Source organism: Hyla sarda, chromosome 1 (assembly GCF_029499605.1).
Source record: "Hyla sarda isolate aHylSar1 chromosome 1, aHylSar1.hap1, whole genome shotgun sequence".
Classification (NCBI taxonomy): Eukaryota; Metazoa; Chordata; class Amphibia; order Anura; family Hylidae; genus Hyla; species Hyla sarda.
Window position 1 is genome coordinate 48,280,056 of NC_079189.1, and position 15,847 is coordinate 48,295,902.

Consider the following 15,847-nt stretch of genomic DNA (forward strand, 5'->3'; position numbering starts at 1 on the left):
AGTGTAGCTAACATAGTTTTACAGGCAGATGAAGTGTAGTTTAGAGAGTTTAGCGTGGGGTGTAGCTTATCCTAGTCATAAAGTGAAGGGGCTACAACTCCCAGCATGCCCAGACAGCCAAAGGCTGTCCGGGCAGGAGGGAAGTTGTAGTTTTGAAAAAGTAGCAGAGGCAGTTGCGCTCTGCTACATTAATGTAGTATATGGCCACCTGTATAGATGGCTGGATACGGTGATCACAAGGCCACTTACCCACCTCCGTTCCTGCTCCGTCACTGGACTATTAGCAATGCAGGAAGATGACTGAGCTGGAACGGGGGTGGTAAGTTAGGCTCTCCAGGTACTAACCCATTTTTTTTGTGTTTTTCTTCTCGTTTCAGATACGTGAATGCGGAGGACTACATCGGAATCGGTGGACTACAACGATGACCTGCATTTTTTTCTTTTCTTTTAATAAAATGGTTAACGAGGGCTGTGGGGGAGTGTTTTTCCTAATAAAAATGTTTTAACTTGTGTGTGCTTTTTTTCTTTGTTATTACTTTACTGGTTTAGTAGTGGAAGCCGTCGTGTAGACGGAGTCCATTACTAAGTCGGGGCTTAGCGTTAGCCCCAAAAACAGCTAGCGCTAACCCCAAATTATTACCTCGGTACCCAACGCCACAGGGGTACCGGGAAGAGCCGATACCAACAGGCCCAGAGCGCCAAATATGGCGCTCTTGGGCCTAGGCAGTAACAGGCTGGCATTATTTAGGCTGGGGAGGACCAGTAACAATGGTTCCCGCCCACCCTGGTAACGTCAGGCTGTTGCTGTTTGGTTGGTATTTGGCTGAAAATGAAAAGACGGGGAACCACACTTTTTTTGTTTTTTTTAATAAAAAAAAACAAAAAACGTGTGCGGTTCCCTGTCTTTTCTTTTTACGCCAAATGCCAACTAAACAGCAACAGCCTGACGTTACCAGGGTGGGCGGGGACCATTGTTACTGGCCATCCCCAGCCTAAATAACGCCAGCCTGTTACCGCCTAGGCCCAAGAGCGCCATTTTTGGCGCTCTGGGCCTGTTGGTATCGGCTCTTCCCGGTACCCCTGTGGCGTTGGGTACCGGGGTAATAATTCGGGGTTAGCGCTAGCTGTTTTTGGGGCTATCGCTAAGCCCCGACTTAGTAATGGACTCCGTCTACACGACGGCTTCTACTACTAAGCCTGTAAAAAGTAATAACAAAGAAAAAAAGCACACACAAGTTAAAACATTTTTATTAGGAAAAACGCTCCCCCACAGCCCTTGTTAACCATTTTATTAAAAGAAAAGAAAAAAATGCAGGTCATCGTTGTAGTCCACCGATTCCGATGTAGTCCTCCGCATTCACGTATCTGAAACGAGAAGAAAAACACAAAAAAAATGGGTTAGTACCTGGAGAGCCTAACTTACCCCCCCCCCCCCGTTCCAGCTCCGTCATCTTCCTGCATTGCTAAAAGTCCAGTGACGGAGCAGGAACGGAGGTGGGTAAATGGCCTTGTGATCACCGTATCCAGCCATCTATACAGGTGGCCGTATACCACATTAATGTAGCAGAGCGCAACTGCCTCTGCGACTTTTGCAAAACTACAACTTCCATCCTGCCCGGACAGCCTTTGGCTGTCTGGGCATGCTGGGAGTTGTAGCTCCTTCACTTTATGACTAAGCTAAGCTACACCCCACGCTAAACTCTCTAAACTACACTTCATCTGCCTGTAAAACTAAGTTAGCTACACTACACCTGTGTACAACTACGCCAACTATGCTAGAACTGGACTAACACTACACTACGCTAACTACTCTGAGACTACGCTGAGCTCACTACTCTAAGACTACGCTAACAATACGCTACGCTAAATATGCTAAAACTGTGCTAACGCTACACTAAATACATTAAAACTGCGCTAAAACTGCGCTACGCTAAATACGCTAAAACTGCGTTTACACTAGGCTAAATACACTAAAACTGCGCTAACACTAAGCTACTCTACGCTAAAACTGCGCTAACATTACACTACGCTAAATACACTAAAACTGCGCAAACACTAAGCTACGCTAAATACACTAAAACTGCGCTAACACTACGCTATGCTAAATACGCTACAACTGCACTAACACTATGCTACGCTAAATACACTAAAACTGCGCTAACACAACGCTAAATACACTAAAACTGCGCTAACACTACGCTAAATACACTAAAACTGCGCTAACACTACGCTAAATACACAAAAACTGCGCTAATACTAAGCTACGTTAAATACACTAAAACTGCGCTAACACTAAGCTACGCTAAATACACTAAAACTGCGCTAACACTAAGCTACGCTACAACTGCGCTAACACTACACTATGCTAAATATGCTACAACTGCGCTAACACTATGCTACGCTAAAAACTGTAAAACCACTAAAGCTACGCTAAAATTGAACTAACGCTACGCTAACTACGCTAAAATCGTGCTAACACTACGCTAACTACTTTATACCTGTGTAAAACTACAACTCCCAGCATGCCTGGGCAGCCTTTAGCTGTCTGGGCATGCTGGGAGTTGTGGTGACTTCACTGCACTACAACTCCCAGCATGCCCGGGCAGCTTTCAGCTGTCTGGGCATGCAGGGAGTTGTGGTCCCTTCACTGCACTACAACTCTCAGCATACCCGGGCAGCCTTCAGCTGTCTGGGCATGCTGGGAGTTATTGACCCATTAGCTAAACTACAACTCCCAGCATTCCCGGGCAGCATTCAGCATTCATGCTGGGACTTCGCTGTCTAATCTAAGCTAAACTACAACTCCTAGCATGCCTGGGCAGCCTTTAGCTGTCTGGGCATGCTGGGTGTTGTAGTCCTAAACTACAACTCCCAGCATGCCTGGGCAGCCTTTAGCATTCTTGGCATGCTGGGAGTTGTAGTCCCTTCGCTGTCTAATCTAAGCTTAACTACAACTCCCAGCATGCCTGGGCAGCCTTTAGCTATCTGGGCATGCTAGGAGTTGTAGTCCCCTCGCTGACCTAATCTAAGCTAAACTACAACTCCCAGCATGCCTGGGAAACCTTTAGCTGTCTGGGCATGCTGGGAGTTGTAGTCCTAAACTACAACTCCCAGCATGCCTGGGCAGCCTTTAGCTGTCTGGGCATGCTGGAAGTTGTAGTCCTAAACTACAACTCCCAGCATGCCTGGGCAGCCTTTAGCTGTCTGGGCATGCTAGGAGTTGTAGTCCCTTTGCTGTCTAATCTAAGCTAAACTACAACTCCCAGCATGCCTGGACAGCCTTTAGCTGTCTGGGCATGCTGGGAGTTGTTGTCCTAAACTACAACTCCCATGCTGGGAGTTGTGGTGCCTAAACTATGCTAAATTACAACCTACCTACGCTATTTGCGTAGTGCTGCGCATGCGCAGTACTACTTTAGCTGCGCACGCATGCACAGCACTACTTTAGCTGCGACCGCTGCTCAACTTTCTGTTCCTCATTCCCTGAGAGTTAACAGGGGACGGGGAGTACAGCAGCGGGCGGGGAGGCAAGCGGTTGACAGCGCTATCGGGCATAGGGATCCCAATCGCGGTGGCGACCGATCGCGCTGGCGGGAGTCAAGTGGATGACAGCGCTATCGGGCATCCCGCTGGCAATCGAGCGCACTGGCGGGTGACAATAAAACGGGCCACAAAGGCCATGAGAGCTCCGTGCAACTTCGGGCTATCACAGGGAGAGATCCTCTCCCTGTGATAGCCCAAGTGAGACTGCCGTGAGCTGCGATGCCTGATGGTTAAATATGTCACGTGACACTCGCACACACCCCCCCAGCCCCCGCAGTAACCAATGGTTGGGGAATGGTGTGCGAGTGTCAGCCTATAGAATGTGATGGAGGCGGAGCGCTCGAGCAGGGAAAACTGCTGAGTCACTCCATCACAATCTATGGCAAATCACAATCTACGGCAGTGCACCGGCACCCAGTTCTTGATCCACCGGTTAGGATGGATGGGCAAGTAGGCAGGGAGAGATGGTTTTAGGGTCAGTTTAGGGCTCACTCTCCCTGTCCCTCGGTTGGTCCCTTACACAGCTGGTGCCAGAAAGTTAAACAGATTTGTAAATTACTTCTATTTATAACTTTTAATCCTTCTAGTACTTATCAGCTGCTGTATACTACAGAGAAAGTAGTATAGTTCTTTTCTGTCTGACCACAGGAGAGGTCAGGAGCTGTCTGGAGCAGGAGAGGTTTGCTATGGGGATTTGCTCCTACTCTGGACAGTTCCTGACACAGACAGAGGTGTCAGCAGAGAGCAATGTGGTCAGACAGAAAATAAATTCACAACTTCCTCTGGAGCATATAGCAGCTAATAAGTACTGGAAGGATTAAGATTTTTAAATATAAGTTATTTATCAATCTGTTTAACTTTTTGGCAAGTTGATTTAAAAAATTTTTTTTTCCACTGGAGTACCCCTTTAAGTGTCTCAGACAGGAACACTTATAAGGGATATTGACATTATGGACATTTTTGGTCTATTTAAATCCATGCTGTACCTCCTTAAAAGCTTTGGCCTGACAACCTGTGTAGTTACAACTTTCAAACTACAGTGGTCCCTCAACATACGATGGTAATTCGTTCCAAACGACCCATCGCTTGTCTAATCCATCGTTTGTTGAGGCATTCGTGCAATGTAAAAAGTGCATTTAATACTCACCTGTCCCAGCCGCTCCGGACCGCGTCCTCACCACTCCCGATGCTGTCCCAGGGGCTCCCGATGCTGTCCCGCTGCTCTGGCATCTTCTTCGGGATCCTCCGGCTTCTTCCGCATCTTCTCTGGTGTCCGGGCCTCGCTTTCTGGTGACGTTATTACGTTGCTGCCAGGACGGCGTGCGCAGCGACGTAATAACAACGCCGGAAAGTGAGGCCCGGACCCCGGAGAAGATGCAGAAGACGCCGGAGGATCGCGAAGTGGACCCAGAGCAGCGGGGATATAGTAAGTGAACCTGTCCGGGATGCTTAAACTGCTATCCGACAGCAGCTTAAGCATTTTGCGCTGTCGGATAGCCGTTTATGCGATGGCCCCGACATATAAAAGCATCGTATGTCGATGCTGACATCGACATGCGATGGCCTCTGAGAGGCCATCGCATGTCGGGGGGTTACTGTACGTGTTTCAAAACTCTACACATTTTTTTCAGAAGTACTGTACAGTTCTGAAACAAGTTATCTGAATGTTTTAATACAATACAATAACAACAATATGAGACTTGCAGCACTTCCTAGAACAGCAGATCTCTGGTACTCTAACTTAAGACTCTGTGCTTCAATGCAAAATCAATAACAAAACATCACCTACTTTCTAACATTTATAATATATGTATATTCTTATATGGCGGGGTGCCATTTAAACCCCCTTAGACATCTAGGTCCAATTAGGACTGCTGCCTTTGTACCTGCATATATATCAGTGCTTTCCAAACTGGGTGCTGCAACACATTAAAGGCATACTCCACTGGAAAACTTTTTTTTTAATCAACTGGTGCCAGAAAGTTAAATAGATTTGTAAATTACTTCTGTTTAAAAAATCTTAATCCTTCCAGTACTTGGAACTGCTGTTAAAATTCTTTTATTTTTAAATTTCCTTTCTGTCTGACCACAGTGCTCTCTGCTGACACCTCTGTCCATTTTAGGAACTGTCCAGAGTAGGAGCAAATCCCCATAGCAGACCTATCCTACTCTGGACAGTTCCTAAAATGGACAGAGGTGTCAGCAGAGAGCATTGTGGTTAGGCAGAAAGGAAATTCAAAAAGAATCATAACAGCAGTTGATAAGCATTGGAAGGATTATGATTTTTTAATAGAAATAATTTACAAATCTGTTTAACTTTCTGGCACCAGTTGATAAAAAAAAATAATAATAATAAAAATGTTTTCCAGGGGAGTACCCCTTTAATTTGTTTGCAGCAGTCCCCAGTGGTATTGCAGGACCATCCTGTCCCAATCTTGGACTAGCTGCCAGCACCACAGCCACTTTAAATCAATAAGCAATAGTGGCTGCCAGGACGGTGGCTGCCGAGGAGTGACACAGGAGGACGTCACTTGTCAGACCTGCCGAGTCTGCACCTGGCATGGAGCTGGACTGAGGCCACGTTTGAATTAAATGGTACAGGGGGGAAGAAGTGGCACAGCGTGGCGTCAAGGGGAGAATGAAATGACACATGGGGGTACTAAGGTGGAATAAAGTGACAGGGACAGTCAAGGTGGGTATGAAGTGGCACAGGGGGTAATGACGTGGCATAGGGGGTAGATGGAGGGGGGGGATGAAAATGGCACAGTGGGATAGCAGCCACATTTGTAATGCTGATACCAGACACTGGTATAATGTTGTGTGTCGTAAGACGTGCAACGTGATACGTGCAATTGGCGTATGGCAAGTTTGTTACCAAACTATGCATGTCTAAAAAGGGTGTCTGTCAGGCCCAAGGCCTGATTATGGAAACATACATGTGTTTTTATTGTATCTGTGTATAAACTAAGACCTGGGGGTGAGAGGTCATTCAGACTGTGGGTTTGTGTATTGCATTTTATTGGGGGTCTGGCTGTTTGGTATGTCCTTTGAAGTCATGCATACTGGTCCCATCATATAATCAAACAGATAAGGGGTCAGGAAGAGAGATGCCCCACCTGGTGGGACCAGAGGGGAGGGGGGAATGGAGTTTCCCTCCAAAGAGGCAGATAAGACTTAAAAATGCTGGACTCAACTGTTGTTCAATGCTGTGCCACAAGCTGACAAGACCATCCTAAGAACAGAACTCTCTTGGACTGCTATCTCATCATGATGTAAGAACTTCATCTTTTTGTTTTCTGAACTTGTCTTGCTAAACTCTTTTATATATTGTGTTTATGTCATTTGTTCCTGTATTTTTATGCATAGCACTCTGATACCTTTTATCAGATTAAATGTTTAATTAATCAGCTCTGGTCTTTGATCTCTAAATATATGAGCTCACCTTTCTGAAGGCAGCTCTGCTGGAAACACGTTTATCTAAGGGTTAATTTGGTGACTTGCTGGGACTAGTAGTGGATACCCAGAGGTCTGGCGGCTTTAACCCTTGCACCATCACAGTCTCTCTAATGTCTTGGCTGGACCAATAGGGTGTGATCGTGACAGAGTCAACAACATTTTAAAAGCTCTGCACTACATCTACATCCTGGGAATAAGTCTCCTGAAGATTTTGGAATTTCAGGGTGTGCTAATAGTGATAACAACACTGGAAGTGACATGACCCACACACCAGACACACTTTGCAGGCATAGATATATTGGTAATCTCTCTGCACAAAGAAAAGGATGGGATTTTCTTACTGTGATTGACTGCCAGCAATTCCAAAAAGTAAGAAGAAAGATTACAAATGATCACCATGACAGCAAGCTCAGTTGACAGTATTTTATGTCAGACAGCTACTTCTAGTACCAGAAATTCAAGGCAACAGCAGTTTAACGCACTAGCTGCCTGTAACGCTGCTGCTCTGCTGCCGCTACCATACTTCTGCTCCAAGCATGCACAGCCATCATTACCTTTAATCCTGGTCCCTGCTCCTCTCCACTGCTGGGGATCTGTCCTGTCCCTGGTACTCCTGACTCTGCCCATAGGATGTGCTCTCTCTCTGATTTCTAAAGGCCCAGCACTTGCATCCAAATCCATCTTGTCACACGCACTCCACTTTGCCTGAGCAAAAGTTTCATAGTGTTCCAGTGAAGTTGTGTCTCTCCATGTGGACTTATTGCGTATTACACTCAGCATGTTCCCTAAATATGTTTCTGCTACCTGTGCGTGATTTTATGACCCTTATGGCATAGTCCTGCTAAAAGGCGCACTCCGCCGACATCTTATCCCCTATCCAAAGGATAGCAGAAGAACACCTTTAAGGGGTACTCCACCCTTAGACGATGCAGGGGCTGGAGGATCATGACGTGACTGCACCTCCCCCTCGTGACGTGACACCCCGTCCCCTCAATGAAAGTCTATGGGAGGGGGCGTGACGACCGCCACGCCCCCTCCCATAGACTTGCATTAAGGGGGCAGGGCGTCACATCACAAGGGGGTGGCGCGGTCACGATCCTCCGGTCCCTGCATCGTCTAAGGGCAGAGTACCCCTTAAAGGTGTCCTTCTGCTATAGGGTAACTATCTGCCATAAGGAAACTTGGTCAGTCACAATACTTAGCTAATGTAGCCTCGGCGTGACCAAGCAGATTTAGCCGCTTAACGGAGCCGTCACCACTCCACTGAGCGCAGAGGAGCCCATGTTGTTTACTTCTCTTCAACCCTGCTTGTACCTGTACTGATGTTTACATAATAAAGGATCTTGGTGCTACGTCTCCCTTTATTCTTCTATATATTGCTTCTGTTACTGTATTTTCGGGACATTGCTGCACCGCCCTCTGTGCACCTGATACAGACCCTCTATTCATAGTATCTACCCTATACCTCCTGCCACCGACCTACCTACGGGGACCCTGGTGCCGGCTGAGCAGCTCGTATTCTCCGCTGCTATCATAATACTTAGCTAAGCCTCACTATCCAAAGTCCATCCACAGGTATCAAAGGGGTGGGACAAGAAACCCCAGACCATGACACTACCTTCACTAACCTGTATTGTTCACACCTGAAGGTTTCATTGATTCATGCTGCTTGTGCCAAGTTCTAACCCTCCATCAGCTGGGTGCAACAGAATTCTGAATCCATCTGATCAGGCAATGGTTCCACTGCTTAGTGAATTTTTTTTTTCCTTTTGCCAACTGTGTTCTGGCTTTTTTGTTCTCCATAGACTTAGTGAAGCTCGAGTGGGAAGATAGCTGTTATAGCCCATCCATTAATTGGACACCAGTGACTTCACTGTGTACCACCTTTTCATCAGAACGATTCCTGACATCCTCCTGTGATCACCACGGACAGTCTGGCCCTGGCTATTCTAGCACCGATGACTTGAAATAATCAGACCAGTGGCTATTCCTATTATAATATTGATTCACACTAAAACTGATCCACAGAAAAGTTGCTCACATGTTTTTATGCTGCCCGTCAGGGTCATGGGTCAAGTGGCCATTCAGTGTACCATGAATCTTAAGTCAGTGGTGGATGCACAATAACAATATCACAACGGCTGGAATATCTGTAATGCTGTCCTACAAAAATGGATATGCTGTATATAGTCCCTATATACTCTACCTGATCCATAAACTACTACATATACATGTTCCCTATTGTTGAGTATCTGTTGATTATTTACTTAGCTCATGTTTTATTGAACATGGAGCAATAATGGAGGATATATCATTATGGCGTGGGTTCCAGGAACTGCCAGTGACCCAAATGTTCAGGTGTTAAATTGCCAAGAACATTACTTATGTTAAAAGGTTTTAAAGAAGCAGGTAATTTTGAAATATCCTGTAAAAATCTACCCCATTACCTGATTTACGTAGCGGCGGCAGCATAATTAGCTTGTTCCTAGACGGCTCATTTACATGCAGACGCGGTACATCTGCACTAATAAATACAGTTCAAGCTGGAGAGGAGACTTATTTACATATCACAGCTGCAGTCAGCGCGGAGGTAAATCGCTGCCGACACCCGGGTGGAAAAGACGCAGCCCACAGGAACAGAAGTTTCATCTGTATTGCTCCAGCATCTACTATGGCTTATCTAGTCTTACTTTTCCTGTAGGAAGGTAGTATTGCTCATCTTCCAGGTGTGTATAGATTATATACTGATTACTATACAGCTTCAAAGTCAGAGCTGACCCCAGGTTATGAAGGGTGCAGGTTGCCATCCTATAGGTTGGACATTACTTACAGGATAGCTACCTATAGGTGGCAGTAGAGAGTCAGTGTTCTCCCAGTATCCTCCAGGAGCTAATTATATCCCTTATTAGCACTTCTGTATCAAATAACTACATCCTAAAATTGGCTTTCTTCAATATGCAACTGTACTAGCCTTATTGATACAAAAACATGTACCATAGGAAGAAAAAACGCATAAAACCCGCCTACAATGCACATATCTCCAGTGGGTAGAGATCTTTATTCTCTCACAAAATAGACTCTCAAAGTTCAAACTAAGACAGAGTTCCGATGGCGGAAAATGTGTGGAATGTCCACATGGAAAACATGGGGCAGAAATTGTGACATGTGAACAGTGCAGCAGAATCCCAACAAAATCGCCATGTGAACATAGTCTAACGGTCTATAAACACATCTTCTGCTAGTATAACTTAATACCAAGTAATAAGCGGAGAAGGCGATAAAGGAACATTCACACCAACTATGGTGTCTCCTCAACTAGTTCTAATGCTCTTCTTATCACTGTCTCTACGTATAGAGTTTGGCTTTTTTTTCTCCAACCCCCATCGGCAGTCCCCACTACCAAGGCTTGTCCTGGAAACGTATTTCTCCTCTCCTCTGCAGACTTTGTTAACCTATCCATACCTGGCAAATCCAGCCATTCTCCTCTCCCATGCTGGCTTGTGGTAGTCACCTGATCACACCTTCTGCGTATACCAATAGAGAGAGGAAAGATCAGGAATATATGCAGGACACAAGTTCTAAACCCTGTACTTTATTGCTCTTCACACTGCTAACATCTTGATTATAAACATATAATATCTAACGTGCAATCTCCTGATTCTTACTAGTTTTGCTCAAATCGGCTTCATCAGAGGATCACTTGACAGCACAAACTTAGACTTATACCCCTAAATACAATCCATAATTCCATTTCAGGTTTTCCGTCCTCTTATAAAATAAACTTAAAACATTACTCCTATTATCTAAGTGACAAAAGTGCTCATCTAAAGCGAACAAGTGCTTAATCCTATAACTACATACTCCTTTAGGATAAAGGTTATAGACATATATAGTGCTAATTCCAAAATAGACTTTGCTATACATCACAAATAATATTTCACAATTGATAAGCTGCAGTACGTTCCAGGAAAATGCAATGTATTATGGTTTATCTAATAAAGCAACTTAGATCTAATTATATGCTTAGACCCTTCAGAACAAGGAAAGTAAATATATATGTTTGGTCTCTTTCCTTCCGATTGTTCTTAATCAGCCACCATAATATACAAGCTTTGCAGATTTCGATCATGGTATTCTGCAAAATGCTATTGTTTGCATAAAGTTCATGAAAAGGGGTAAAAATGGTAGCATTCACCCGATATTGGAGTAAAAATCTAGTCAACTTTATTCTTACTTCAAGACAATCTTATGGGATGAAAATCCTGTGGGGGCAGAGGGAGCTGCCAGGGGCGTACCACTAGCAGCAACGAGCTGTTTCGCATCAATTGTCCAATTGACTTTTTCCGGCTGTGCTAGGGTATTTCGGGAAAGGTATTTCGTATATATATATATATATATATATATATATATATATATATATACACACGCTGGGACCCTGCTTTACCATAGTGATAGACAACAATGGGGCGGGTTACAAATATACATTCTACAGAGAATATCTGACACATAGGGGTAGATCCCATGCTGAAGGATCCCTAGATCATCACCGATCCTCCACTAAATCTCACAGTAGATGATCGAGATGATCTAGAGATGCTTCTGCAAGGCTGGAATCGCCCAGATTTGTCTACGTGAAGGACGCACCAAATACAAGGTTATCCTGGAAGAACACCTGCTTCCTTTTGCTCTGACAATGTTCCTCATCTCTAAAAACAGTTTTTTTCTTGCAGGTTAAAGGAATACTCCGCCTAGAGCTACCGAATACCGAAATTTTGGGGTTGCACGAATTTTTGAAAGAAATTTGGTGAAAGAAATACCGTTATATACCGTGGAACCACCATAAGTTACAAAAATACCGTGATACACATATTTGGTCATACCGCCCAGCTCTAACTCCGACCATAGACATTTTATTCCTATCCAAAGGATAAAATGTCTGATCACGGGGGTCCCGTCTCTGGGACCCTCTGTGATCTTCGCGCAGTACCCAGCATTCAGTGCTGCTCCAGTTTTGGAAACGTTGGGTTTCCGGGACTGGAGACGTGACGTCCCGCCACGGCCCCTCATGACGTCACGCCCCCTCCCTTCATGTCTATGTCAGGGGGCATGATGATGGGACCCCCGCGATCAGACATCTTATCCCCTATCCTTTGGAGAGGGGATAAGATGTGTATTGGCGGAATACCCTTTTAAGTAAATACCATGCCATTCACTTAAACACATACCTATAAATAGTAAAACCAGAGAAACTGATAGCGGTCTCTTTATTTTTTCTGTCTGTCTATCTACATATCTATCTATTCATTATCTACCTATCTGTTCTATATGCAGACAATGGGTCCAGATTTATGAAGTGATCTCTGGGATTTTGCCATCTAAGAAAAAGTAAAAAGCAATACTAAAATGAGCAAATATTTTCCAGACAGATAAAGGCTGGAAACCTTGTTCTCTGCAAATGTTCATCTTTCCAGGCAGGCAATGTAATTTTCCACTTCAGCTGCCGCCTTAACTCAAAGCTGCGGAGTCAGGGTAAACTCTGCGTTAAGTGTAACAATGAATCACCCGTGTGACGGCCCAGAATGTGATGCTATTTGTGAGCCCTCACCTGATTAAAACAACCTTGCTTTATTAGCAGAAGAAAAATATACTTTTTCATCTCTTTGTTTTATTGAGGTATGTGCTAGATCTGTTTTATATCATTTATCTTTTTGACAGGCTGGAAGAGAAAAAATCTAAATCTCAGCTTGGAAAAGCTGCTATAGCAAACAATGATCGTGTCACCGAACTGCAGAGGAAACTGCAAGAGAAAATGACCGAACGAAAGAGACAGGCCGAAGCCTTAAAGCTGAACCCCCAACGGAACGCCATCAAATCTTCTAAGGTGAGTTGTATAGGACAAACCATTAGTCTGGGTGGTCTACAGACACTATAAAGGGGTATTCCGGGTTTATACATTTTATACCCTATCCAAAGGATAAGATGTATGATCGCAGGGGCCCCGCCGCAATCTCGCTGCCCCCAGCATTCTGTGCCGTGCGATGCCGCCAAGACGGGGATGTGGCTCAATTCATGTTGTCATGCTCCCTCCCATAAACATGGATGGAGGGGGCGTGGCATGGCTGTGACGTCACGTCCCCCATCTCAGAGGCAGCGCCCGGCACAGAATGCTGGGGGCTGCACCGAGATCGCGGGGGACCTCTGCAATCACACATCTTATCCCCTATCTTTTGGATAAGGGATAAGATGTATAAACCCAGAATAACCCTTTATATCACTTACAAAAACTTTTCATGTGTCAGAGGCATGTCAAAAATTTAGATGGTTGGGATCTAGGTGCTCAGACCCCCAAAGTTTGGTAGCATGATCTGAAAGACATGCTTGGCTAATTGCTTCTCTCCTTGTCCCAATGTTCATTGCATAAGTTGGACTCTACAGACTTAGTTAGCTAAGAGCTTCTCCCGTCTCCTTTTATCGAACACCCAGACCCATCAAAATTTTTGAAATGGTGGTACAAAAAGTTACAGTGATACCGTAAGCTTGGTGTAAGCATTCCTACAAAATGTCCCTAAAGTGAATTCCTGGAACACCATTTTGAATAGGTTATGTTTTTTTATCTTTATTTTTCAATATCAATAAAAGCAAATAACATCTTCCTACGCATAGGGATACGAACAACAATTCAAAAACAGTACCAATAAACAAGACATGCCCGTAGGGGAGGCTGGGGCAAACAACGTTGACTGAACCAACCTACAGGGACACGCAATCAGGGCAATAAAATCAGGCCAAGAAGGAACACTGTAAAAGATGAAAATAGAAGAGAGATGAGAAGAGAGAGATAGGAAAGGGAAAAAAACGGGGGTGGGGGGAGAAGAAAGACAGGGGACCACAAGGAACATCATGGGAAACACACAAGACAATGACAACACCCACACCAACCAAAACGAGGGGTGGGGGGTGGGGGAGGATGGGTTCTCCCCCAAAAGACTAGGAGAACTGGCTCAGTGACACAATAAGGCGCAGTATTCAGGAGTCTCCTGGATGGCAGACCAGTAAAATTAGGTCTTCGTAAACCAATCTGACCGATGATGAAGGTGAACAGTGAGCTCCTCCATGCGCCATATGTTCAGGATTTTTGTGATTTATAACCATAGAGTGGTCAGTTTCACATGTTTCCATAAGGTGGGGAGTTTTTTTGTTTTTTGTTTTCTTTGATTTAAATTGGTTTCAAATGTTGTGCCAAGTAACTGGAGGGTCCTCAGTTTAGGATCCTCATCTCTTGTTCAGAGCAGAGAGAAGCTACAAAGAGCATCTCCCACTCTGGAGTATTTATCCTGATCCGCATTACACAGATAACCCATTGAGGTGAAAGGCCATTGTGTAATTCTTAATGTCCCCTGTAGGGGTGCTGCAGTTAAATTGAACACTTACTGCCAGGTCTCCCTACCTACAGAATAAAGCTAGTTGCCGTAGGGATATATTTTGTGATCAGCATATTGTCAAGGGAAAAGAAGGGATTGTTCAAAGTGGTGACTCCCTTTAAAGGTGTAGATTCTGTTATTTGAAATAACAGGACAAGCGTCTTGAACAAAGAGGCACTGTACAACCCCTATTTCTGAGAATTACACATTTTGTTATATATTGTGAAGCAACTGTTTCAGTGTGATCCTCTTTCTTACAGAGCTCTTATGAAGAGAAGCACTGGAAGGAACTGGAAGACAGCAGGGAGCGCCAGGCACATCTGTATCAGTATGGGGTGACGTCAAGGGAAACCTCTCACAGGATGGCCGCTTATCAGGCTGCAAGGAACGGGACCTCACAAGCCTGTATGATGCCGTCATAAGCTTTTCACCTCATGGACTTATCCATCGTCTCCAGCAGACTTAGGAGACTACACATACAGCAATAAATATAGTTGCATAAAATAAACAAATAAATAAAAGATACAGCTCAATTGTGAAGTGATGATATATTTGATGTGTCAGGACAGGGTCCTGTATTATTGCCAGTGCAAGTACTCGTATGAACTATAATAAACTCCTTCAGAATTGCAAGTCTTAGCAGATTTCTATAACTATTTTCTCTCAGGCATTGCTTAAAGGGGTACTCCGCTCCTAGGCATCTTATCCCCTATCCAAAGGATCTCCTTGCTGCACCCGGCGTTCGTTTAGAGCGTCAGGTGCAGCACCGGAGGCTCGTGACGTCACGGTCATGCCCTGCTCGTGATGTCACGGCCACGCCCCTTCAATGCAAGTCTATGGGAGGGGCTGTGGCCGTGACGATACGAGCGGGGCGTGACTGTGACGTCATAAGCCTCAGCATTGCCAGTCATGTGACACAGAGTGAAGTTCGCTCCGTGCACCGAATGTCTGGGGTGCCACAGCCGAGATTACAGGGGGTTCCCAGGGGCGGGACTCCCGCGATCAGACATCTTACTCCCTATCCTTTGGATAGGGGATAAGATGTCTAGGGCCGGAGTACCCCTTTAAGGTACATGTGGGTCTATCCAACCTCTTTTTAGGAGTATCTTTTTATTGTTGACCAAATAAAATAGTTGATATGATATTTTTGACAAAATGGATTTTGTTCTTGTAAAACAACTAATAATAAACTTTGATGGCTTCAGAGCTGAAATCTCTTAGTATTCCTTTCTGGATCAATGACAACATAGGGTCAACACTGTATAGGTAAAGATGTAGGAAAAACAAATGTCTCACCACATGATAGGAGGGCAGCTAAACAGATAGGGATGTGGCCCAAGCGCACAAGAGGGCAAAGTCGAAGCGTACCTGTCAATCGAAAAAACTTTTGACATGTACTAGAGTCTAAGACGCTTTCTCTCTGTTTG

General features: G+C 44.8%; 1 protein-coding gene across 3 annotated transcripts in view; it reads left to right on the plus strand.

Moving 5' to 3' along the window:
* CFAP99 (cilia and flagella associated protein 99) overlaps positions 1 to 15,755 on the plus strand; it is a 156,493-nt gene extending 140,738 nt beyond the window's left edge. For 2 of the 3 annotated variants that reach the window (XM_056554963.1, XM_056554964.1), the window contains exons 15-16: positions 12,715 to 12,880; positions 14,681 to 15,755. In XM_056554963.1, coding sequence (XP_056410938.1) covers positions 12,715 to 12,880; positions 14,681 to 14,842 — 328 coding nt within the window. In that variant the 3' untranslated portion in view covers positions 14,843 to 15,755. The remainder of the gene's footprint in view (positions 1 to 12,714; positions 12,881 to 14,680) is intronic. The other variant, XM_056554965.1, reaches the window with a different exon arrangement.
* Positions 15,756 to 15,847: the final 92 nt, after the last annotated feature.